Source organism: Diadema setosum, chromosome 13 (genome assembly GCF_964275005.1).
Source record: "Diadema setosum chromosome 13, eeDiaSeto1, whole genome shotgun sequence".
Taxonomy (NCBI): domain Eukaryota; kingdom Metazoa; phylum Echinodermata; class Echinoidea; order Diadematoida; family Diadematidae; genus Diadema; species Diadema setosum.
Window position 1 is genome coordinate 26,792,874 of NC_092697.1, and position 27,788 is coordinate 26,820,661.

Consider the following 27,788-nt stretch of genomic DNA (forward strand, 5'->3'; position numbering starts at 1 on the left):
TATTTACTTACTTATCAAACTTACTTATAGAATTAAAAAATTATGTGTCTTAGTAGGTTCAAACTACAAACTACATGACTTTGTCGTTCTGGAGGCACAATAGGAGGCAGAAAGGAAATACCCTGATTACGAATAAAGTGAGTGCACATACGAATTATTTGGGGAATCTAGCATTGATATGGGACTTGTGAATACAGTGAGAATAGGATAAAATCACAGATATATTGGTTTAAAGAATACACGAAATTTAATTTGAAATAGTAAAATACACTCGCTCTACAAATTTCTCATGAAAGTCTGATCTTCAGACAATGAGGAAAGATATGAATCTGACATAATTTCAGTATCTACAAGCATTGATCAGCCAAACAAAAACACAGATTCAAAGATAGAAGTACTGAACATCATTGCATGATGAAGGACACACAGAATATGGACACTGACATTAATGACAAAAATAAATGCTCCCCTGAAAATCAGTGCTTTTAACACACTACATTTGCAAAAGAAAAAAAGAAAAGAAAATCATACACTGAAGGTGTGGTAAATTCAGAATGATCAACTTTAAAGACAGCCATACAGCCAATAGCTAAATATAAACATGACAATCACTTAATTGATGGGAAACCCCCTCCCCACTACTGGACAATTTTGCAAATAGCATTTCACTTTCTTTGCTGCAATAAAACATCATGAAAATTATTTAAAGGCAAGATTTTCAACAAAACGACTTCGCAGGGAGAATATCAGTCAAAAAGACCAAGTCATATCTGACCAAAAAAAAAAAAAAAAAAAAATCCTATTATAATATGTTATTCTACAATGAACATACAATCTTATGAAGCTATTACATTTCAAAGATTTTGAGAGTTTGTATACTAATGGCCAACTACCAAAGTCTGTGTATTGTGTATGATGCCATATTGTCAGTACTAAGCAATTGAAGAGTTGATTGCAAAACAAGCTACCAGGTAAGTGTCATTTCCAAACATTTTAGAGTCTGTTATCAGATGAAGCAAGATGAAATCTTTCCAATGATACATCATTTGTTAATTAGCAAAGAATATTCTTGAAGCTATGATTAAAAAAATGTCCTATTTGCTTATTACTTCCTTTGCTTTTAGAAATTTAATCAAATATATTTCAAACTGATAAGAATAAAGTTAACTCATTTTGTAATAAAACTCTTCAATTATTCAGAACATTGCACTTGAAAAATATGTCCAATGTACATTTGTAATCCAAACGATGCTCTGGGTTTTGAAACTGGCATGGAATGTTGTAGGTAAGCAGTTGAATTCTCCTCCCCCCCCCCCCACACACATTTGAATTGACACTTCATGTATTATTATCATGTATTATATTAAAGAAAGTAACGTGGAATTGACTTTACTCTATTCATCTAATCTGCACAAAATCACAAAGATCCTTACAAACAAACAAAAAAGCCAAGATAAAGAAAAAACAGACATTGCACCTAGATTTCTAAATGTGTAGTAAATTAAAAGATGGTAAATTGAGGAATCAACAAGCTTTTGAAAATCAAGCAACAACAAACAAACATAGATGATCAACGATGGGTTGCACAAAACATCATTTACAGCAAACATAGATGATCAACAAAGGGTTAAGTGAAAGATCATCTTTCACTCTATCTGAAATGCTTGCAATAAATAATAAAGATTATCATGAAGAGATGCACCACCAAATCATAACAATGAGGTGCATGGACTTCATGGGTCAAGTATTAGTGATGAAAATCACTACCTCGACATATGTTTTCTGAGTATGAAGAAGTGTACAAGCTACCTGTGTGGTGCGACATAAAGAGGGAAACCAATTAAAATGAAAGAGGGTACCTGAAAAAATTTCTACAAAAAGCTATTTTCTACATGAAAGGACCTGAAATTTGAAACAATACTCTCTGCTTAATCGGGTAGTGTCTGGCAGAGCATTTCTTACCCGATTAACTGGAGTACCCGATTAAGTGGTACCCGATTAAGCGGAAAGTACTAGTGGAGCCTGAATTTAGGCTTTTGCCTGAACACTGGTATCCCTGCATAAATCCATTATTTCAACTGCTTACACATGTGACATTATCACAGTACAGATTAACACATTACCATCTTAGCAATATCTTAGAAGAACATGTAATGCAAGTGAGGACGGTTTGGATATCAACATGATATTCTAGATTAACATGCATAAACCATGAGCACTATACTATCGGAAACAGGGCATAATGCAAGTTAGAACAGTCTAACTGCATGATAAACTTTCCTCCACCATGCACTCAAGCTGATACCTATACATGTACTGGTAAAGCATCCTCACCCAAATCAACAAACATTTGCTGATGTCCACTTTAAAATTGTAGACAGGAAGGCATATAGTAAGTCACATACGTGTACAACTGGACGGCAGATTTTTTGTTATACCACTCATACTACGCTGAGGGATAACATTTCAACAGAACAATCATCTCATTCATCTATTGCTTTTTTCTGTCTGTCTGTCAGTCTGTCTCTCTCTGTTATTCCTCTTTTTCCAACATTATTACTCAAGAAATACCTATACTGCAAGACATAGCACAGCTATAATAAACATAGAATACATTTTGCAAAGTGGAAAGTTTGCACATTTCAAATTCAACTGAACTGTCAAAAAAATAATTACATATGAATAAGTTTGGAGATATCAAAATTTAAATGAAAATACTCTCAGCCTTGAAATATGAATATGTGGAGTTCATTGCAATTGGAATATGGGAAAAAATGGCCAATTGGAAAGTTTCCACCCAGGTAGGGAGTTTTAGTCTTCATATTTCAGGGAGTGTCCTGTACTTTCTGAGGGACTGTGGATAGTGCGAGTTCCTCGCCGTCCGGAATCTGGACATACCAAAGTCTTCGGACAGTCCCATTGGCTCAAGACGCTCGTCGATCCCAAGCTCTCTCCTCAGCCTTCTGATTTCATCTTTGTACCTGATGATGACAAAGCAATAAGTGTTTGAACTCTCACTGCAACATTGTAAACTTCATGAGATATATATCATTGAACTTCCACATTGCAATTAAGTGTGCTGTAGTGTCACTTTGTGTGTGTGTGTGTGTGTGTGTGTGTGTGTGAATAGACAGGAATACTGAACCTTTTGTTCACTGCATCATATATTTAAACTTCAAGGCTTTTATTTGTGCCTTCTTTGCAAAACACACAATTTTGGGGGCACAAGTACATTCATTCATATCTTTTGATTTCTTGAGTTAATGGCATGCTGAATGATTTTCTGGAAGCACAGAGTCCATAGCAGAGTTAAATCCACATGACTTTTTGTCCACACTAGTTGAACAGTTACTGGAGTGTTCTAGAGAAAGCAACAACTAGATATGTCTTTAATTAGCAAAAATCTTAATTCATGTGTACCATGCTCTCCTTACTGTCCCATGCAATGAGCTGTAACTTGTTGTGTTATCATATTTACTTAATGATCCCTTCATTCTCCTCAAATAGAAATTACAAACAAAACAAAGACAAAACTCAGAAGTAATGAAATGCGGATAAACTTAATTGCAAAGATTGCCACAATTCCCCAAGAAAGGCTATTGAGATACAGCAGGGAATTTAAAAAAAAAAAAAAATCACACAAGTTCACTTAATCAACAGTCAGTTTCAGGATGAACAGTCAGTTTCAGGATGTCAGCTCATATTGGCACTTACTAGCTGGTGTGTAAAATTGTAAAAGGAAAAAAAAATGGCACTGAAAGAGTGAAAATTCACTCAGTTTGACACACACCTAGTCATATGACTCTGTATGTAGTCCTGGCACTCGGCAAGCTGTTCCTCCAGGACTGAGTTATTGGCAAGGAGGTGGGTTCTCTCAGCTTCAAGTTCATTCTGGGTGAAGTAGGGGTTCATGAAACAAATAATGAACAACATGCTTGCAACAGTCATACACAGTAAATCTGATATCCATCCTGAAATAAAGTATAGTAATAATAAAAAAACAAAAATGCCTCACATACTTCAAAAAAGTGAATTGCACACCTGAACGTTTTCTAGCAATACACAGTGGGGATTGTTGCAAAAGAAAGGCAATAAATTAAAGCTAATGTGAACAAGGAAAAGTAGAAATTATGTGGTGCGTAATATATGTCCCCGCTGGAAGTAGCATTTTGTAGCAAAATGTACAATACAGGTCAAAAATCAAGGTCAAAGTTCAAAGAAGTCAAAGGTCAAAATTCTGTGTACAAGTTTTGAAGCCCTCACCTAGTGCCATCACATAAAGCAAACGGAATCGAAATCGGGTTAGAAATGGCGAAGGAGTAGCATTTTGTAGCCATGCAATGTAAAATATAGGTCAAAAATCAAGGTCAAAGGTCAAAGAAGTCAAAGGTCAAAATTCTGTTTAAAAGTTTTGAAGCCCTCACCTAGTGCCATCACATAAAGCAAACAGAATCGAAATCGGGTTAGAAATGGCGAAGGAGTAGCATTTTGTAGCTAATGTACAATATAGGTCAAAAATCAAAGAAGTCAACGGTCAAAATTCTGAGTAGAAGTTTTGAAGCCCTCACCTAGTGCCATCACATAAAGCAAATGGAATCGAAATCGGGTTAGAAATAGCGAAGGAGTAGCATTTTGTAGCAAAATGTACAATACAGGTCAAAAAATCAAGGTCAAAGGTCAAAGAAGTCAAAGGTCAAAATTCTGTGTACAAGTTTTGAAGCCCTCACCTAGTGCCATCACATAAAGCAAACGGAATCAAAATCGGGTTAGAAATGGCGGAGTAGCATTTTGTAGCAAAATGTACAATATAGGTCAAAGGTCAAGGTCAAAGGTCACAACTGAAATTCTGTGTAGAAGTATCAAAGCTCCCATGTAGTGCTCTCATATAAAGCAAACAGAATCAAAATCAGCTCATAAATGACAGAGAAGTAGCAAATTGAACATTTTGATCACACACGGACGCACACACGGACACACGGACGGACACACACACGTACGGAGCCCGTTTCATAGTCCCCTGCTCGAACTCGTTCGGCGGGGACAATAACTGAAGTAGCAAATTGAACATTTTGATCACACATGGACGCACACATGGACACACGGACAGACACACAAGTGTACGGAGCCCGTTTCATAGTCCCCTGCTCGAACTTGTTCGGCGGGGACAATAACTGTCATAAAGTATTAGGATCAGTAACAATGACTCACCTGAGTTCTGATGAATTCGTCTTTGAGTGATTTCCATCGTTCATCACTTGTCCTACAGAGATTAAGAACAATCAAAACTATTCAATTGATGATGACTGTCACGCAAATACATGTATATCTACATACAGTTGAACCTCTCGTATCCGGACAAGTCGGGACCGGGGCTCATCCGGATAAGGGACTTGGCCGGATACGGGAGACTCAATGCTTTATACATGTACATATACATACACACGTACTGATGTAGCCCATTGTAGTACCACATGTAGTAATGTGTATACTGCAACCTTTTCATTGTTACACTCAGTAACAGACCCAAAAATAGAGGTTCGTGTTTGCAAGAATGAAATCATTTTTTTTTATAAATTCTTGGAATGATTTACCTAAATAATTATTAAGAAATGTATCAAGTAGATCTTGAAAATAAACCGTACTTGGCAAAGTCGACTGTAGGTCACCATTGTTAGATTGAGTTGGGAATCCCCCTTTCCTCCCATAATTATTAAAAAAAATCACGGCGAGACTGCGTCCGTATAATAGAGAGATCCGGATAAAGGGAGGCCGGATAAGAGAGGTTCAACTGTATGTTAAAACTGTGCGGTAAAGGGCTTACTGCCAACAGCTCTTCAGGGGCAATGTGTCATGCTCTATGTACATCCTCAAAATACATGAATGACTGTCACACATTTGGGGTAAACTGCGCTAAAGGACAACAGTGGCTTCAATTTGTACATGTATGTGTGCTACTTCTTAGTTTAAATAAGTTTAATTTTCTCACTATGTAATGAGGAAAGACTGCCCCAAATGGAAGTGAAAAGACTTATTCAACCAAATATAGACAGTTGTAAGCCTGTTGAGGAGCAGCTGATGCTGAGGACCCGTTGAGGATGAGTTGATTTTGTTATAACACATTTCCCATAAATGCCTGCCTGAGTAAACTCAGGACTAGTCTTCAACAGGTTAACCAGAAGGGAAAGGTAATGGAAATATGCTCTTTAATGTGAGCTGCACAGTCCTGCCTTACCCATATCCAAAAAGTAAGCCCACAGGGCCTATTCAAATTTCCTCAGACACTTCATCCAATGCACACAACTTGGACCTGGGGGGACAGTTCTTCAATTAAATGCTTTAAGGATGACTGAGGCAGAATTCTATCCTTACCCTTCTCTCCTCATCTTCTCCAGCTGTTCTTCCGTCTCCTTCAGTTTCTTCATGACCTTGGTCAGTTCTCTCCTGTTGGCTGACTCCACCTCATCTATATCAAGAGTCAGGTCTTGTTCCTCTGGCCCTGGGTCTAGACCAGCAACCTTCTTCTCCAACACCTGCTGTCTCAGGAGTCTATCGGAGGAAAAACCGAGAATCAGACATTGTAAAGAAAAACTGAGTCCTTGCAAATAACCTGTTGATTACTGGGTCTTTTAAAGCTGGATCACGAATTATACAGTCAAACCTATCTTAGCGACCACCTGTCTATAGCGGCCACCTGCTGCATACATCCACTTAAAAAATTCTCTGTAGGAGCAAAGGCTTGTCTATAATGGTCACCTTTTTTCATCTCCCTTCGGTGGCCGCTATAGACAGGTTTGACTGTATGAGGAATTTATTACAATAGGACAAAGGACAATCGGATCATGTGAATCAACTACTTTTCCTGAGAACTTGCCTACAGCCAGCTGTTTCTGTTTCTGGGGTCTATTAAAACAGGACTAACAAGAAAATATCATCTGAACAACTCCCTGCATTCTGTTTATTGCCTGAGACTTACAATACCAGAAGTTTGGTATTGCCAATATACAGAATGTATATATAGCTTATCTCAGGCAATATACAGAATGTATATTACCTGAGAATGACAATACCAAAAACAGGGCCAGTGGATTTCTTTCTAGGTGTACTGTTTTGACCCATTTTCTCTCCATTCTGTAAAAAGAAGACCATGACCTGGCAAAGTAAAGGGTTTTATATCTTTTTTATTTAATGTAAGAAAGAAAAACTTTAATCCTTGAAACAAAGCTAGAGAGAGAGGCTAATCCATGGAATGATGGAAAACCCTACTGATGGTCTCTACCTGTACTCTACAAGGAGTTGCTGATGTTTCTTGGACACCTTGTCCGCAGCATGCTTGTAGTCCCTAGCAGCATCACTCAGCTGGGACTCCCTCGTGCGGTAGGTCTTCTGCAGGTCTTTCATCATGGCGGCCACCTGGCCCTTCAGGCCTTCCCTAGTTCCCTGGCCGCCTGTTTGCTGCCTGTCAATATGGTTCTAAAAAAAAAAAAATTCAACAAATCAAAACAAAACAATAAAACTCTACTTAATAAACAAGTGAACAACAAACAAGCAAAGCAAGGGCATGACATAGTCTGGTTTATTTAAAATTTACAGGCCTTGTGGCCTTGCCCTCAGCAATTGAGGAGCTTGATCCTTACTGAGCTTTGTTTGCCACAGACTGGAGCACTTTCTTTTTGTCAATTTGCATAGATGTCAGGAAACTAATTGTCAATGAATAGAGATATAGTATCTAATATAGATTGTGTCTCCATGGGTATAGACTCTTGCATCATGGTGACAGTAAGCATCCATCATAACACACTAACAAACAAATTAGTAATCAATCTATGGGCAGAGTGCATGAATTCAACCTCCAAGAAAATAAGAGTGTGTACTAGTGTTGTAATGACTTGAAATCAACACTTACTGCAACATCCTGCAGATATTTGACGAGTCTCGCTCTAACCTCTTCGTTCCTCTCTTTCAGGTCAAGCTGCAGTTTGCTGTTTGTTGACTGCAGCTCCTTGGTCTTTGCTTTGAGAGTCACCAGTTCCTTCAAATATATAGAATACATACAGCTACTACACCTTCAAATTCATATACGTATTCTATTAAAAAGGCTTTACTCGCTTGAAGCATCATCTAATCATCACTTAAATCTGCACATATCAAACAATTTTTAGTCAAACTTTTTACACGATCTACAATTTCCCTACGATTAAAACCATGTATAGTAACAAATATACAAAGCATTTGATAATGATTTTGCCTGAAAACTACTTAAGTGGAAAACTAGAAATGTCGCTTTGGCGACTGGTATGCCTCCGCCATAATGCATGATTTTCCCAATAGGTCTAGATAGTACATGTGGACAATGTGTGATTACATTTTCACAAAATTGGCAAAATATTGAAATGACAAGTTTGTCACAAATGTGTTGAATGTTCACCTTCCTTGACCTAGGTTTAATTGGATGAATAGGAGAGCATGTATCTAGTGACCCATTCATACATTTAGGCATTGAGTAATTTTCAAGGTACAGGTGTGGAGAAAAAGTGCAATTTCTGAATTGAATAGTAAATTGTTACCATTTTCATCCGGCCCTTGACCCTAAAATTCATAAGATAATCACTTTCAGGTAGAACATGCATAATATGTACTAAGTTTCAAGATAACTTGAGCCACTTCCGAGATATGGAGGAAAAAGTTAGTTCAGCACTTTCACTTGATCTTTGACCTTTGAGGCAAAAAAAGAAGAAAAAAAAAACTTTCCAGAGAATTTCTATTAGGTTACACATGTATGCATACACCGAGTGTAAAAAAAAAAAAAATAACCCTGCTGGCATTGCATGATAGGAGGGAAATAGTAAAATTTTGAAGTGTTGCACTTGACCTTTGACCCCTGACCTTTGACCCCATGAACCCTACATTCTCTAGATAATCACTTCCAGTACAGTACATGTATATACTATGTTCCATGAAGATACCTTGAACAATTTTCCAAGGTATGGAGAAAAAAAAAGAAGTTTTAATATCTTTACTTGACCTTTTGACCTTTGACCTTTGACCTCATGACCCAAACTTTCACCTGAGAATCTTAATTGGGTAATACATGTATACACTAAGTTTCAAGAAAATATCTTCAGGCATTCAATAGATATGGTGGAAATAGTGAAATTTTATGTATTTGACCCTGACCTTTTGACCTTTGACCTTTGACCTCATGACCCAAACTTTCACCAGAGAATCTTAATTGGGTAATACATATATACACTGAGTTTCAAGAAAATATCTTCAGGCATTAAATAGATATGGTGGAAATAGTGAAATTTTATGTATTTGACCTTGACCTTTTGACCTTTGACCTTGAGCATGTGCACCCAAAAGTTGATAGGCACAACTTCACCCCCTAATACACATACATGCCCAGTTTCATTAGGATACCTCAACAGGTTTTGATAGTTACCTTGTCCACAAAATTCATTACGGACAGACGGAAGGACGGACGGACGGACGGACGGACGGACGGACAACCCGAAAACATAATGCCTCCGGCACCACTTCGTGGCGGAGGCATAAAAAAAGTTTGTAGACTCCAAGCTATTTAAGAACTCATGAATCAGCAGTAACTTGACAAACTAACAAAACTTGCCGATGATCACACACTCCACCAGTTGAATCACGAGTGCTGGTGACGAGGACTGTAATTATCAGATGGAAGATTGTGCTTTATCTCAGTATTTTTCAATGGTCTTACATCTCAGCAGTGTTATCTTTGTCTTGCTACTCACAACCATTCTTCTATGAGGGTAAAAGATATCTGTATGTTCATTTGATAAAATCTCTGTATGCCCGAGTGAATCGTTTGATGGGATTAATGTAGCAGAGCTGCTAAGCTCTACAGATCAACTGAAGAATAAAGAAGCATTTTGAGGGCAAAAGTCATGTTTTGGGTGAAACATTGGGAAACTTGCACAAATCAAGCATACTAAATCACATTCTACAATTAATACTTTAATTTATTTTCCCCCCTTTACATTTGAAGAAGAAAAAGAACACATAACATCCAAACACAGCAGTTGATGGCTCTGATCTAGCCCTTTGGGAGCCAATTTGGAATATCTGATGCAAGAAACTACATGATTCTGATTACTGTATACGCCATATATATTTCGCAAGTCTAAATTTCCGCGAATCGAGACTTCCCAACGATTTCGCGAGTGGTTAAATTTGCGATTGTGCAGTCCTGTATTGAACGGAGAAATGTGTACACATACGTCACATTCATATGAGGATCAGAGTCAATATTTTTGCGTGTTTTTAATTCCGCGAATAGCAGCTGACTCGCGAAATTCGCGAAAATAAAAACCTCACGAAATATTCGGCGTATACAGTATGTGAGTACACATACCACTTCTGCCTCTGCCAGTTTACGCTGGGACTCTCTGCCAGACTCCCTCATGTTTTGCAAGTCACGATTCAACTGGGATCTGGAAAACAAACAAACAGACACATCCCAGAGCTGAATCAAATCAACTTGGCTGTCAAACATGGAATATAAAAAGTTTAGAGATAGAGACATGAATGCCCCTAATTTTTTTTTTTATTGTTTTTTTAAATTTTCAGTATGATGTCTACTACAGTGCAATCCCATTATAACGAACACAGTTATAACAAAATTCCTGTACAAAGAAGCAAAAATTCAGGCCACAACATCATTCACTCTATGCATTTTTATTGTTGATTTGTTCGGTTATAGCGAAATTTCGATATAACAAAAGAAAACTGCAGGCCCAAAGGACTTCCGTAATAACGGGATTCCACTGTACTACAACATTGATTAATTGGTGCTTACAAACGTCGATGTAGGGCAATTTGTCAATCAGTTGCAATAAAAAGAACTTGATACAGGAATTCACTAATTTGAATAAGACTTAAAGACAACTAAATTTTGTGAGCTGGAAGATCAAAATCCTGGACTGTGCAGGAATATTCATGTTCCATTCAAACAAAAAGGAGATGGTTAAAACAAGGAGGTACGAGACTCTCATACCTCCTTGGTTAAAATTAAGTACCTTACGGTGACATTTAAATCTGTCATATTCATGTCTGCCTTTCTCTTTCATTTTCAGTCATTGAATTAAGGGAAATGAATGAAAACAAACATGAGATACAAAACTGAGTTTCATCCAGCTTTGCTCTGATCAAATATAACTATACTCGGCATTAATGCTGAACCATTTTTGGTACAAATTTATAGCAGTGAACCTTCATGTGGGAATCCGGTTCCATGACATTTGCTCCTGCGACAATTGCTCCCATGAAATATCTGTAGGCTAAGCCCAACATAAAACCTACACAAACACATAACCCTCACCCTAATCCTAATCCTCACATCAAAATAAACCTGAAACCCTATCACAACCCTAACCCTAAGTCCTTGGAGAAAATAAGACCGGAGCAATTGTCGCAGGAGCAAATGTCGTGTCACCGGGAATCCATCATACTTTTACAAGGGGGTACAGAATGTCCTCACTGTGAAAAGATGATCTTAGAGATGGCTAGTTGTGATATAGAATAGAATATGATGCCACGAGTTCTACACATCTATCATGTAAACGTGACGCAAACAGCAGGTGGAGATGAGTGTGTTGTGCACTTACATGATGCCCTGCAGCTTGTCCTGCTCGTTGTCATAGTGACTCTTCATTTTGGCAATCTCTCCCCGGAACTTGTCCTGGTCGCCAAACAACTGGAAGTGCGGAATTAGAAGCAGCATTTCAGGTAAAACCATTACATGTTGTTGGGTTTTGTTCTGTTTTTGCCATGATAAAAACTATCCCCCACAAGAATATATATGTAACTCGCACAGCTCAGGGTAACTAAAATTTACATTTCAAAATCAGGGAGAATTCTACAGAGCTACATGTGTATCAGGAAGAAACCTGTGAGTAGTATGTATCCCAACAGGCAACAATAATGACTGAATCTGTGGCCTGTTACATAAAACTTACCACTGAATTTCAATGGTAACTACCGTCAAAATTAGGCGTCACAGCCAATCAGCATCAAGGATTATATGCTTTACCGCTAATTTGAAGACTTACCGCTAGAAAGGAGCGGTAAGTCCAGCGGTAAGGGTTTTATGCAACAGGGCACAGGAAAGCTTTTATTATCTGTTGTCAAGACTTGATTATTCTTTTTTTTTTCCCAGGGAGCCTCCCATAGAATTTCAGAGTTCTGTTTTGGTCATATCATGATCTTGACATAGACAAAGATATGCTTTCTGAAGGAAAGGTCTTCAGCACGTCTTAGCAGTTCATTTTCTAATGATATGTTCACCAATATTTCTGCAGTAAGTGGTGAGATACATTCCATAACATAAATTGTTTGTGTTCAACAGCTTGTCCCCATAGTCAGAAAAGGGGCAAAGAGTGTTCTGTAAAAGCAAATTCACTTGTCAGCTGCCAAGCACAGTGTAAAGCTGTGGACTGTTTGCACCGATGGAAATGTTTTAAGTCTACACTCACATTTTGTCTGACTTCGTGCCTGTCTCTATCTGATGCTGCAACCTGAAAAAAAAAAGAAAAAAAAACGATAAAAGTAGAGAAATAAACATAGTACAAAAAAAAAGAGTAATATGAAAATCCTGACAAAGACAAACTTCAGTAAAAGCATAAAATTCCAGAGAGCAAAAGCATATGAGCGGCTTCAAGCACATGCTTTCCACCAAAGCACTGCTTCTACTGCTAAATTACCCATGTGTGGTACAGACAATTAAAGCAAGCTATTCAATGTGGACACTTAAAAACTGTCATTTCTTCACGAGGGAGATCAAAACTGGACATAATATCCCTTTCATGCTAGTCACTCAGATATCAACAAGGAGATTCATAAAGGAATCAAATGTGGAACATCCACAACAAATTTCTCTCATACTATCAATGAGCTCCCGGTTGAATTTTCCCATCCACTCTTCTGCAGCACAAGAAAACACTGTGGTATGAGGCTACCTTTGCTTTTCAACCAGGAGTTTACTTGTGATGCCTATCATACGACAGTGTAACCCTGGAGTTCAAGGGGACAGTTGGGAGTTTACAAAGGATGGTTTGAGGGTAAGATTTCTGAAAAGTCACCCAGCATTTTACCTGGGAATTTAACCCCCCCCCCCATGCCTTTCATACTGTAGCATCACCTACGAATTACTGGTAGATTACAGGTAGATTTGGCTAAGCGTAAAAGGGTTACTTATCTCCAAGGGAGTGTCAGCTAATACGGCCCAACACAAGCCATGACTCACCTTCTGTCTCTCCGCAGACAGTCCCAGAGCGATGTCCCTGACCCTGGACAGGTCCTCCCCCATCCCCCGTTTACTATCCCCCGCCAGGCCCAAATTGTCTCTCTGCTTTAGCAGCGTCACCTCAGCATTGAGGAGGTTGAGGAGCTCCAAGCCTAGCTGCTGGTTCCTTGCCACCTGTGGGGGGGGGGGGGGGGGGAACAAACATATAAAACTAGAAAAGCACTCAGAGAACGTATACTTCCGGCAAACCAGTAACTCATTTCCACCCATACACGCAAGCAATTTCTCAACATACTGAGTAGAAGCCCTTTGTTTACATCATCAGCTTCCAGCTGCGCTGCGCCTTGTACGAGCAGAGCATGCCTTTTAGTGCACGTATGTAAACCTCCAGTATGTGCAGCTAGAACGCCCAAGTTCATTGACCTTATATGCCAAAACATCAAAATATCCTTCAAAAATCCATAAACATTCCCACATCACTATCAAAATTTAATCATCTGTTCCTTGTGTCATTATCAACTTTTTCTGTGAGTTTCAATCAAATCTGTTCACAACTTTTTGAGTTATTTTGCAAACGGACAAACCAATGCCAATGATCTCTTAACCTCCTCCTTCCTTGGCGGAGGTAACACGCTTATCATCAAAAGAAACACAAGCATCCATCATGGACCAATCTTTTCCTCCACATTACCAGGACTATTAATAGGAGATCAAGTCCTCAATGTAACACAGTACAGAGTACCACAGAAATGATATCACAGTCTATTGTTCAGGCTTGGGTCGGAACCAGGTGTAAGCATTGTTAACAACAGTGGCCCAAATTCACGAAGGTGGTTTAAACTTAGACCATGGTACAAATTTAGACCATGGTCTAAAATAGGCATACCTTTCACATGTGTGTATCAATGTGCATTTGTTACTGAACGTCTGTTGGCATATGCAATCTGTCAGTCGTAATTACACAGAAGAAATGGCTGAGATTTAAATCATCTTCGTCAATTTTAGCTAATGTGTTCAGACAGGTAGTCTTAAACCAGTTTCCATGGTGATGAATGGTTGTGACATCACACTTTCGTACTCTGATTGCTGGTGAATCGACAATGTTACATTATGTGAAGTGAGATTCGTACATTAGATTTTTGTGACGCTCTCTATAATCATAAGGATACTGATAATATGGATGCAGCATGTTTCAAGCTGTAGAGTCCATGCACATCAGTCCAGGGCCCTATAGCTCAAAGCTGTGCCACTCATTGTAAGATGAACATTACTCAGTGTTTTGAAATATACAGAGACAAAAAACAACAATGAGTTGTGTTCAATATTGAGAATTTCATCTAAAGGCCCAGTCACACTGCCCAAATTTCTTGCACGATTCATGTGTTAACGCGACTTTTGGGCAAAGTGACCTGGGCCCCGTTGCAAGAAAGTTGCAATCAATTGCAAATAATTGCTAATTTTGAAACAACCATTCTGATTGGCTCAGGGTCTGCCCTATTAAGAAGACATGCATGCAACAATGATTTTGATTGGCCAGTGACAATCAGTTGCAAGTTGCGTTTAAACGCAAAGTTTCTAGCAACGGGGCCCAGGCCTTAGGCTCCACATATCAAAAAGGCCAGAGCTTATCCTTAGTTTCTGTAGCATGAAGTAACTACACATCTGTCTGTCTGTCTATCTATTTCTCTCTCTATCTATCGATCTATATATTGATCTATCCACATCTATCTATCTCATCCTCTTACCACACATATTTTTCTCTCCCTCCCTATCCATCTATTTAGCCTTAGTTAATCATTGTGCATGCTACATGCCTAGCCTTGACTGTCTTGGTCCAGGCTTTGAACTTGTTACCTTTCAATTCATGGTTCCACTATACCAATTCAATCCATACCAATGCTCCCATGCTATTTATGAGAGTACCTTGTAGATATCAAGGTACCTATTCACAGCAATAACACAGCATGGGAGATTACACACATTCACTGGGCTTTGTTGCTCAACTCACGCGTACCTCATTCTCATATTTTTTAGCCAGTGCCTTGTAGTCTGCACTGAGGTCCACGAAGCGATCTCCCACGTTCTGCCTTTCGCGATCCATCTCGTCAAAGTGATCCCTGACGTGTCGGAAGTCCCTCAGTAGTCTGTCTCGTTCAGACTCCGTCTGTATCAATCGGTTCTCCAGCGCCAATACCTACAGCATAGTATGGATGTGAGTATTCAGGAATAACACTCACATCATGAACACAGTCCGCATATAAATCTGCCTCAAAGGAAAATGATATGCAATTAGGCAGCATTTAAGAAATGAGCAATGGTATACATGCAAGTAATATATACTTCATTATATTATCTCTTCTACACAGTTTTCAACATAAAACCTGGCATTTCTAATCTGTTTCCAAACTGAAAATGGTATTGTTTTGAAATTTTGTTTCTTCGGGCCTGTTCTAGTGACATTATTTCTCCTACTGCTGTATCCTGTCTTCCTTGTCTGATCTGCATTCTGTATCAGCCACAGTGAAACAGTACCCTAACCTAACATTAGAAAAGTGATGATATTTTACAAGCTCATGCATTTCACTTCAGTAAAAGGAATGAGATAAAAATAACACTCAACCATATTACATTGTAACTGATGATTGTACGCTATTCCACGATGCCCTCTTTCCTCTCAAGGTCATGCACTATTAACTACTGTAGCAAAATATGTGCATCGGCCCAGTTATATACTCTGCAAAGATATATACTTACTAAACACAGGATTCTGATACATTTTCTTTCTCATCCATCTATTAATTTCCATTTGATGCAATCTGCAATGTACAGTGTATGTCCCTCCAATACATTTTGCAGCAACCAAGCAAACTCACTGAAATGGGAATTTACAAAATGCTAAAGTTTTCATCATCATTTTGTGGATCCTCCATGACATATATCATGAAGGGTAATGGGTATCCATCTATCCCATACCTTATTCTTCAGCTCAAAGTTTTCCTGGGCTCCTCTTTCCTTCAGCTTGTTGTTTTCAATCCTCAGATCTACCAGCAATTTTGACAGCTGAAGTAAGAAACATCAAGCAAATGTTAACTGTTTTCCGCTTCAGAACTGTACTGCACACACTGCACATGGCAAATGAAAGGAGGCGATTACAGCCAATAGCACTAATGCTGACCTTTCAGTAAAGAAAGTAATTTAATGTCTAAAACTCAAGTTTAAGATTCCCTGCATATGAAAAAAGCATGAATTTTCATATTCCTGGACAATTTCAAAATCATATTCACATTTTTGCTGACTGGAATCCGTACAAAGTAACATGGACATGCAATGGATGCGTCAATACTAATGAGGAAGATATATATCCATGGACATGGCGATAGATAAACCTTTTTGAAGAGACATAGATGGTTTCCATCTCACATTACAACAACTGGTGGACTAACAGACCATAATGACAAAAAAATGAGTAGAAATGGAGGAGTTAAAAATCATATACTCAAAATCTTGCTTCTTCAATATGACCAGCGAGAACAAATACAGTGGAATTACTCCAAATTGTTGTCTTTAGAGAGATATAATGATCTATCATGGCAACATCAACAAGGAAAAGTAGAAATTACGCGGTGCATAATATATGTCCCCGCCGGAAGTAGCATTTAGTAGCAAAATGTACAATATAGGTAAAAAAATCAAGGTCAAAGGTCAAAGAAGTCAAAGGTCAAAATTCTGTGTACAAGTTTTGAAGCCCTCACCTAGTGCCATCACATAAATCAAACAGAATCGAAATCGGGTTAGAAATGGCGAAGGAGTAGCATTTTGTAGCCAATGTACAATATAGGTCAAAAATCAAGGTCAGAGGTCAAAGAAGTCAAAGGTCAAAATTCTGTGTAGAAGTTTTGAAGCCCTCACCTAGAGCCATCACATAAAGCAAACGGAAGTGAAATCGGGTTAGAAATGCCGAAGGAGTAGCATTTTGTAGCAAAATGTACAATACAGGTCAAAAATCAAGGTCAAAGGTCAAAGAAGTCAAAGGTCAAAATTCTGTGTAGAAGTTTTGAAGCCCTCACCTAGAGCCATCACAAAAAGCAAACGGAAGTGAAATCGGGTTAGAAATGGCGAAGGAGTTGCATTTTGTAGCAAAATGTACAATACAGGTCAAAAATCAAGGTCAAAGGTCAAAGAAGTCAAAGGTCAAAATTCTGTGTAGAAGTTTTGAAGCCCTCACCTAGTGCCATCACATAAAGCAAACGGAATCGAAATCGGGTTAGAAATGGCGAAGGAGTAGCATTTTGTAGCAAAATGTACAATATAGGTCAAAAATCAAGGTCAAAGGTCAAAGAAGTCAAAGGTCAAAATTCTGTGTAGAAGTTTTGAAGCCCTCACCTAGTGCCATCACATAAAGCAAACGGAAGTGAAATCGGGTTAGAAATGCCGAAGGAGTAGCATTTTGTAGCAAAATGTACAATATAGGTCAAAAATCAAGGTCAAAGGTCAAAGAAGTCAAAGGTCAAAATTCTGTGTAGAAGTTTTGAAGCCCTCACCTAGTGCCATCACATAAAGCAAACGGAATCGAAATCGGGTTAGAAATGGCGAAGGAGTAGCATTTCGAAGCAAAATGTACAATGTACATTGTAGGTCAAAGGTCACAACTGAAATTCTGTGTAGAAGTTTCAAAGCTCCCATGTAGTGCTATCATATAAAGCAAACAGAATCAAAATTGGGTCATAAATGACAGAGAAGTAGCAAATTGAACATTTTGATCACACACGGACACACAGACGGACGGACGGACACACGGACACACGGACACACACACGTACGGAGCCCGTTTCATAGTCCCCTGCTCGAACTCGTTCGGCGGGGACAAAAACTAGATATCAATCCATCAAACCCCTAACTTCCTCCAAACAACAACAACAACAACAACAAAAACAACAACAACAGCAACAACAACAACATCTTGCCCTACAGGCCATCTGGAAGGCAAAGGCTGTGACAGACTCTACTACCAAAGTCTCTTACCTTGAGTTTTTCCTCCTCACTGCCTATAAGTCTGGAGGAAAGGTCTGTCTTGGCCGACGCAACGTCTCCAAAGCGACTCTGAATCTGGTCCAGCCTTCGCCTCAGGTAGTCATTTTCCTCTTTCATCTTCAGCTGTGTTTCACATGATCAACATTTTAGAACCTGTACATTTCGTGTTCTCAGACATTTTGTTTTATCACATCAAGGTTTTAAAGGGGCATTCCGGACGATTTTCATAATTTCACATCATGTAGTACATAAATCAACAGCTTCATGTATAGATTTGTAGAATTTATTGTGGTTCTTGATCAGAGAAACAGTACTTTCAAAAACCTTAAACAAATTACACTGAACAAACATGATGACATAGGAGCCTCACATATCTCAGAAATGTAGCAGTGTCATTCCATTACAATACCGCATGCTTGCAAGCTCACCTGTGTGTAATCTATGCATGCCTTCTTCTTTTGTGCTGCTTCCTTGAGCCACATCTCATGCATTCTTATGGTGAGGGTGCCATGTCATCATCCTTGTTCATTGCAATTTATATAAACTTCGAAAACATTCTTATTTTTCATCCCAATCATTATAAATCCTGAAACTCTGTACCCAGTATTACTAATTTATATATGTTCAAATGTAAAAATTTGAAAATCATCCGGAGGTCTCCTTTAATCCCACACAAGCATTCAATTTATTAATTTTCCATCTGGAAAATGAAAAATCTAGTCATTGCTATTGCACAAATTTACCTCTTCGCTCAGTTAAGTTGGCCAGAGAAAATAAAATTAGCTTTTACTGTGATTACAAGAATTGTTTTAATGAGCAGGAAAATTCTTTGTACACTAAATAATTTTGGAAGAAGAAAGTGCAGAAGAAAAATGACAAAGAAGGAGAACAGCACGAAGATGAATGCTGAAGAAAATGAGAAATGAAAGAAGAAGAACAGAAGAGTAAAATGAAAAAGAAACAAAGGCTAAGTGATAGTTTTGTAGCACAAAGAGAAATTTCATTATGCCTACAGGAGAGATTATAAGTACTACAATGAATGTTTTTAATTTGTTCCCATGGTGACATAAGTGTTATCCAAAGGTGTAAGATTGCATGAACATTTGACACAAGAGGGTCGTGTTAAGGGAAGCCAATTATTACTACATATGACATATTGGCTTTCCATCAATCTTGCGCAGATTGCTACAATACGTACGTTTTCCCTGGCTAGCTTGGCCTGGTCGTCCGACGTTTCATCCCTTGTTGTAGCGGCTGTTACCGCATTGACCCCAAGTTGACCTTGTAGACTGAGAAGTCTGGCTTGGTATTGGATGATCAAGGCCTATCATATACACAAATTAAACACATCATAAGTAGACACATAGAGATAAAACATGTAAAGTGTTTATTACCATCTGATGCAATGTTTCGTGTCTGCTTGACATTACATACATGCAGAGAAATACATTCAAAGTAATGGTATGTGTACGAGATGATATATGACATAATAAAGACAGAATAACATTTCTTCAATAAATAGATATACAATTCTAAAAAGGAAAATAGCAATGTCCTAAAGTACAGTCATTGTAATCATGGTGCTTTGCCATTAATCTCAAGCGTTTTTAATTCACACATTCATGAGACACAGTCTTCGTGGACCTTTGTTGAATGAAAAGATGCAACCAATCATCAGTCAGAAAATCCAGCATAAGTCAGGTATACGCCAAACAGCATTGAATATTTAGAGACTTGTGTGTTTGAGTTTCTGACTTAAGGTTGAGCTCAACTTTTATACAACAGGACCCTGGTTTGCCAACCATTGCCAGCCTCTAATCTTGGGGTGAAGTGCAACGGGTCAGCACTGTTCACCCGTTTTCCTGGGTGTGCATGGGATGGACCATGTCATCAGGTTAACATCTGCTCTTCACAAGGGGAAAAGAGGCGGGTTCTTTCATTTGCATGAATTGTGACTAGCCCATACACATGACTGCCCTTTTTTACCTTATTCAATGGGAGAGTCAAGCACTGCAATCATGGGTATGCTTCCTAGCTCATATGATCAAACAAACAAACATCCCTCTACCCAATCATCCATTCACTCAAAAAAATTGTGTCAAGCTTCCAGGATCACGAAGTTGATGATGCATATTTGTATGCTGAAGTAGATCCACCCCCCCCCCCCCACACCATCAATGATTATACTGGTTCTCAGTGTATTTGAAACTTAAAGACCCAGTAAAGTGGGTACACCATGGAGTGGGTAAGCTAGTCCTGCTAGGATATATTCGAGAATTCCTGCTACAAACTGTGAACAAACAATCTTGACTGGACTCAACTGTTAGTTACATATCAGCATACACTTTGATGCACATGTTTGCTTACCAGTGTTATTTGCAGTTTTCAAATGTACCCTGGTGGGCATGGAATAAATCAGGCCATCGATGAATCCCCAAGCTTCTAAATTTTAAAAGTGCAGAATCGAGTCTACAGGTATGTTGCAGACTTCTAACAATCATGGATGACAAAGTCTGGCCTTACCCTAGCAGCAGCATCATTCAGGATGAAGAAGTTCTTGATACGTGAGAGTTGATCTGAGACTCTGAGAGACATCTTGAGGGTGGCTGGTTCGGGGTTAGGGCTGAGGTGCATGATGGCCTTTGTCTTGGAATTGCCTCCGATGGTCACATCAAGGAGCTGGGTTGCCTTGGACTCCCTGAGAGAATTTTGTTGCAAACAGAACAAAATCAAACAATGTAAAATAACACAACACAAACACAAATAAACACACAATCCACACAAACAAAGTCTCCTGGACGTATAGCAAACCATGCAAAATAAAACTGCAATGTCAATCATACTCGAATTACGTTTACATTTACCTGAGAGATCAACAGAATTATGATTCTTTTTGAATTGGTTAATTACAGCACAATGTGAATGTGAATAAAAATGTAATTATCAAGAAACACTTTAACTTTTCGACACACCACTATTACCCTTCACACATAAACTGATTGAACTGTAACATGAAAATTCTCAATAGCACTTCATGTGACACTGACCCGTAATTTATGACGCGATCTGGTTTTTGTCTGGTGGACAACTCGCTGACCAGGTGGCCAAACGAAAAAATGGACTTGTTTTGGACGGCGCCCTCTCTCTTACGTAGCTCTTGCTGGTTCTCTGCCAGTTTCTCGATGCCAGGGAGCTCCGCAAAGAGGAACCTTGATTGGTGAGGATAACCAAATTCATCCCTGTCCTGTAGACATCAAGGGATTAATCTAATTAACACATGGGAATGATTTCAAACTCAGATTTGATTAGCGATTTCAATCGATGAATAATATTTCAATGGTATTCTGCACACTTCTATGGAGGAAAACTACTGCACACAAGATAGTTTGTATAGCAGTGGTATACAAAATATACAGCAAATTGCGATGCGATATCAGGAAAATTATTCCCTGAACCCATTGATTCCTCGGGAAAACGTGCTGCAGAAATTGTCATATTGTCACCTTTAATTTCTCATCTCTGAATTTCACTGCATTACTTGTATTGGGACTCATTAGATAAAACTGGCTTAATTTGTTCAATATGCACAAAGTCAGAACAACATTTAAAAAAAAAGTTTGATTGCATTTCACTAAAAAATACTGGAATACAAACAGTGGAGTGGTCGGCCCAAAGCACATACAACTGGACACCATGGAAGACCAGCTCGTGCAGCTGAATATGGGTTATCCATCCATATTGCCAGAAAGAAAATAAAAACAAGTGATCGATCAAACAAACAAACAAACCAACAAACAAACACCTAAACTCATTTGTTTACCTCTGCAGTAATCACACTTATGTCACAAGTTTTACTTCACTTCTTCTTTTATAATGTATTCTTTGCTCTGAGATGTCCATGCATATCAGAACTCTCCAAATGACTCCTTTGCAGGAAATGTGCACTACCATCACCGTCAACTACAAAGTATCAACTCATGAATTCAAATGACATTAATGCACTGTTCTGTGAAAGGTCAATTTTTAATTGCTTGTTCCTGACTGGTAAAAAAAAAAAAGAAAGAAAGAAAGAAAAAAAAAAGGCATAGCATCAAGTATATCCATCAGTTCTCACCGTGGCAAGCCTGATCTCTATAAAGAGTGTTGCTCTGGCCTGCGTCCTGCCATAGTCTGTGGAGGACTGCGTCCTCTCATTCCAGCCCCTCCACAGCTCCGGCATTGCGTCACTGTCGGACTTCAGAGGGAGCCAGGTCAGATCCTGTGGAACCAGGCATTCAAAAATGTAGACATGGTTTGGTCACTGATTGTCATTGTCTCCCTATTTTAGATTACCCTGGTACTTCCAGTTTTACTACAAACTACAAACAGGAAGCAAATCTTCTCAATCAGTTAAGGGGGAATATCCATGATCAGTTAAAGGGGACCCAAATATACACTGTAAAACCAAAAACGTTTGTGGCGTGAAACATTTGTGAAGTGGATCTGATGGCCGATTTTTGTGGCATGAAACATTCATAATTGCCACTGGCATATAAATGCATTTTGAAGACAAGACTTTTACTAGCATTTAATTTCATGAATCGTGCTTCTCGCAAAATTCGCAAAAGTTTTGTGCACACAAAAATCTATGGTTTTACAGTATGTGGGTTAGGTCAATGCAGCAATGTCAGCAGAACACATCGCTATAAAGTTTGAGGAAAACTGGCAAATCCACACATAATTCTGTCACTCACACATCATACTCACGGATATTCATTATAATCTCTACAAATTGCAGACACAAAGAACCTAGGGCTTGGTAATGATGAAAACACATTGAAGAAGAAATATGACCCCTGCCCAATCAACTTGCGAGTACCTTGACATGTGCCCACTGCTGTGCCGTGACGGTGATGTCACTGGGTTCCCTGGCCACAGGGGAACCTCCACCTTTCAGGAGGTCTCTCACGACTTCGTTGTACACCTCATACATGCTGAGGCTGATCTCAGAGCTGAGGAGGTTGTCAGCCCGGCTCGCTTTGAACAGATGGAGATGACGCACATATTGAGACAATTGAATAATGATATGTTGAGCACAGATAAAACAAAATAGTAAAAACCTGCACACGCATATCCCTGAATTCACTGTGACTATCAATATCATAGAAACAAGCACATCATACAATGGAATCTTCATGACATTTCAACATTCCTGAGTGAGACCATAAGCGTATCTATGGAAATATTTCTTTTGCAGCAGCCATGGCTGGGATTGAAACAAGTTCCTGCATGTCATTACTTTTCCTTTAAAAATAAATAAAATATAATTGTAGCTTTTCAGAGTGTAGCATTGCAAAATAACATCAAGTTGAGACTTTCCATTGAAACACTCTCTTTCCATCCCCCCCCCCCCCAATCAGTTTGTATTGCTTTATTGTGCTCTTTGTTTCATTAATGCCTGCCCCATATGCTCATATTTGACAATATCCACAGGACGGTAAAAAGTAAAAAAAAAAAAAATAAACAAAATGAATACACCAAATATTTGACAATGACCTTCTACGTATTTCAACTACATGTACGGTAGATCTAATCCAGAATGCACTCCACTTAATTGCATGAGCAGTATTAACAACTAAACTGAGTTTGGATGCACTTTGTCATCAAAAACTGAAATACAAATAAAAAATTTAAAAAATACATACACACACACACACACACACACACACACACACAGAATTTAACATTTTGAAACAGACCTAAAATGTACTTTGCTACTTTGAGACATTGAATAAGTCTACCATCAAGTCTATCATCAAGCACACCATATTGCCATATCTTGGATGTTACAAACCAAAAATCTGAACCATGACTATTTACAGAGTACAATATACCTCTCTCTCTCGAGTCACTGATACGGTCAAACAAGCCCCTAAGAGCCAGGTGGACCACACCAAGCCTTGTCTTGCCATCTCCGAGAAGGGTGTGGCTCTTTCCCGCCCCACTCTCCCCCAGGCTCAAAAGGCTGCAGTTAAATCCTGACACCACCAGGTCAACCAGGGAGGACACCGATTCCTGGTAGACGGTCTCATTACTCACGTCATCATCATACACTGCACTGAACCTGAGAAAGAAACATTCAGTAGATAGAAATTATACAAGTGGAATACGTCTTTATTATCATCAATATCTTAATCTTCATCTTTTACCTGTGAATGAATTGATATCATGGTATAGTCTGACGATTTGGTTTAATGTAGAACTGGGGATAGTTCACAAAGAATTTAAACCAATCTTAAAAGTTTAAGATTAACTCAAAATCATGGTACGTAGTGTCTTCAATGCTACATTGTAACTTCCTTTAAAAAAAAAAAAAGTGGCAAAGGAATTTGTCTCTAAATTTGAAGTGGATTCTGAAAACATGAAATAATGCTGAACACGGAAACAAGTGGCAAACCATATGATTTTACTGTAAGTTGAAATTACCTTTTCAGGAACACCCCATGATTTTACTACCACTGTGTATTATGAGTTACACGTATGACACAGGACTAGCAGTGAAATTTTATCACACAGTGAAACCTCTTGATTTGAATACCATATTTTTAATTTCTTTTTTATTCTTGCATTCATTGTTAGTAACATTTTGAAGGTATAGGTCTTCATCTGGTTGTCCAAATCAGACATAAAGGGAGTCTGCCAGATTTAAACTGACTGGACAATCTACCCTTAAGTTCAAATATTGTTTATTGGGTAGGGTTAAACTCCACATCATTGAATAGGTGTGACAGGCTGGGCATACTCTTAGTCTTATCACAGTGATTTTCTCTGAATGTCCTGTCAGTAGCAAGCGACTTACGTGTGAGCTGTGTTGGTCTCATCTTGTCTAATCTTTGTCCCCTGAACATTGAGATTGTGTGCTCCTTCTCCTCTAAGTGGTGGCCGTATTCTGGCGATGACATCAATATTCATCTTCGTTGTTGCTGACAAGGCCAAGGGTATGTAGAAATGTACTCACATTTTCTGAAAGAGAAGGAGACGATCTGATGTGCAAACGTGTAGCTTTAAGTCCTAATTAGTCGTTAATATTTCTGAAGTAACATTATGGTGACCGTTAGATGCTACAATTCACAATAACACTGGCAGAAATGGCTATCCACACTAAAATCTGATAGGAGAGTGTACTAGGATCTAACTACAAATTGTAGATGCATCTAGTTCTAGATCTAAACTATTATTGACACGCGGATGCTTTTTTTTTTCTTTGCTTTTTTCAATACCAATCTATCTATTAGGAATATAGGGTATCTACAGTTGTAGATCTAGGTCCAATACACCCTTCTAAACCTAACATGTTATACTTAAAACAAGTGTTTGATCTACAAATATATCTAGAAACAACTTATGCCTTTTTACCACTGAATTGAAACAATTTATGTTGTTTTGATATGCAATAAAATCTTGTGAATTGTGTTGTGATAAATCGACATCTTCTTCTAGAATCTAACTACTCTAACAGTAAACTTAGCAGTTCGAAAGACCACGTCAGGTGAATTACATTTCTGTGTCACACTTTTGGCATTTTTGGTGTTTAACCCGAGGCGCTGTTACCAGTAACACGCGAATGTATTGGCATTGCCAGTGCAGCTAGCTTGACTGGTTATGCTTGGCCTTGGCTTGGGGGAGGACACGGTATACTTGGCGGGTGATCCGCACCTCGTCATAGTTAATGTTTATGCATATTTGAATCACATTTCGTCACTGAAATTCTTTGAAATCCCATTCACATACAGGAAAAATGATGAAGATTCCAATAGAATCACTTGGTCACTGATCAATATCGGAGATTTGCAGCTACAGTATCCTCCTCAAATGCGAATGACGCGAAATAGTTGTGCGCTAAGGAAGGAGCCCGCAACTCTTCACCCGCGCTGCCATAGACAAAGTATGTAATGTGTGCGGGTGACCTTGACCGACAAGTATGTCTAATTCCGCGAAAAACTTCTCATTTATAATAATGACATTTGCTGGGTCAGTTTTTCGCTTCTTAGACAGACACCATTGATATATACGCTATTGCGACGGGTTCAACCGTTCTGGTTGAAACGCAACTTTGACCCAGTTCCCCCTGCATAAAAATGTTTTTTTTTTTCCAGCTTGGTTTTCAAACCAATATCGAAAAAACATATACAGGATTACTCAGTAAACATTTTGACTAAACTCTTCCACTGTTTCCTCCTGTTTTCTGGTTGTTTCCTCCACTTCTTTGCATCGCTCCCCAATTCATCGCCGCCTTCGTTTGAAAAATGACAGCACGAACGTCTATGGCAAGCCAAATGCTCATCCACAATATTACAAAGTTAAATCTAGCACTTGAACAACTTAGTACTCTAGTCAATAAACGTAAGTGTACCAATATAGTGATTGTATGGAGCATTTGGCTTGCCATAGACGTTCGTGCGGTCATTTTTCAAAATGAAGGTGGCAATGAATTGGGGAGCGCTGCAAAGAAGTGGAGGAAACAACTAGAAAACAGGAGGAAACAGTGGAAGAGGTGAGTCAAAATGTTTACTGATTAATCCTGTATATATTTTTTTTTTCCAGACTGGTTTAAAAACCAACCTGGAAAAAATAATTAATGATAACCATTTTTATGCGGGGGGAACAGGGTCGAAATTGCGTTTCAACCAGAACGGTTGAAACCGTTGTGGTATGTATCAATGGTGTCTAAGAAGCGAAAAACTGACCCAGCAAATGTCATTACTATAATTAAATGAGAAGTTTTTCGCGGAATTAGACATAGAGTCATCTAACGTTAGAGATTAGAGTCTAGGCCCACTTGTCGGTCAACGGGTGACCGTGATTGGTGATGATACTTAATTTTACAATGTGATAATTTATTCCTAATGTAAATTTTAGATTTTTGCAAAAAAACTGCTCATTTTCACTACAGTTTGCTTGTTTGTGGTAACCTAACCCCGGCGTGGGGCGCTGTAACTGTAAAGCTAAGTAACCAGTAACGTTAAATTTTAATTTAACTCGGTACGTCAGCGTGTTGGGGTCGCTGCTGCAGTTTAGTACAGTGGGCCCTGGTAACTCTGCCAAGTTTCAAGTTTTTTAAGGGATACTGAACACTGGGGCATAAATTTTCGTTCAGTGTGCTTGCAACAGTTTTAAGCGGGATGACAGTATTCGGGCCCCTGACGAGGTGCGGGCACCTCACTAGCATACAGTAAACGGCCACAAACTTAATACTTAAATTTAATAATAGTCTAACGTCAGTTTCTACATATGGGACTAACAAAAGTTAGTGTCTAGACTACGCTACATTTACACGTAAAATTTACGTTTATTCCATCAAATAATCAGAAGAACCGAAGACACAATATGCCCAAATGCCGACATACATGCTGTAAGTAATTGGGAAAATGGTTAGTTTACTCACTCATAGTAAAATATTGCCGTAAAAGAGAGTACCTCGCAAGAAATCAGTGTCACTGTC

General features: G+C 38.7%; 1 protein-coding gene across 1 annotated transcript; it reads right to left on the reverse strand.

Moving 5' to 3' along the window:
- Positions 1 to 233: 233 nt before the first annotated feature.
- On the reverse strand, positions 234 to 27,788 carry LOC140236404 (coiled-coil domain-containing protein 78-like). Its single transcript, XM_072316334.1, has 21 exons — positions 27,732 to 27,788; positions 25,146 to 25,309; positions 24,181 to 24,410; positions 23,166 to 23,323; positions 22,422 to 22,565; positions 21,355 to 21,551; positions 20,831 to 21,005; positions 19,506 to 19,631; positions 18,299 to 18,430; positions 16,250 to 16,336; positions 15,291 to 15,470; positions 13,277 to 13,450; positions 12,507 to 12,548; positions 11,640 to 11,728; positions 10,388 to 10,466; positions 7,904 to 8,029; positions 7,277 to 7,470; positions 6,370 to 6,546; positions 5,209 to 5,260; positions 3,791 to 3,891; positions 234 to 2,981 (listed from the first exon to the last, which is right to left on the reverse strand). Exons 2-21 carry the CDS (start codon positions 25,256 to 25,258, stop codon positions 2,819 to 2,821), a joined length of 2,739 nt encoding a protein of 912 aa, XP_072172435.1. The 5' UTR covers positions 25,259 to 25,309; positions 27,732 to 27,788; the 3' UTR covers positions 234 to 2,818.

Excerpts from the sequence above, each read along its gene's own strand:
- LOC140236404 (XM_072316334.1), bottom strand. The coding sequence starts at position 25,258 with ATGAATATTGATGTCATCGCCAGAATACGGCCACCACTTAGAGGAGAA. Across the intron at positions 10,467-11,639 it reads GACAAGCTGCAGGGCATCAT|ATCCCAGTTGAATCGTGACT; the intron begins GTAAGTGCACAA and ends TTTGTTTTCCAG. Across the intron at positions 6,547-7,276 it reads CAACTCCTTGTAGAGTACAG|ACTCCTGAGACAGCAGGTGT; the intron begins GTAGAGACCATC and ends TTCCTCCGATAG.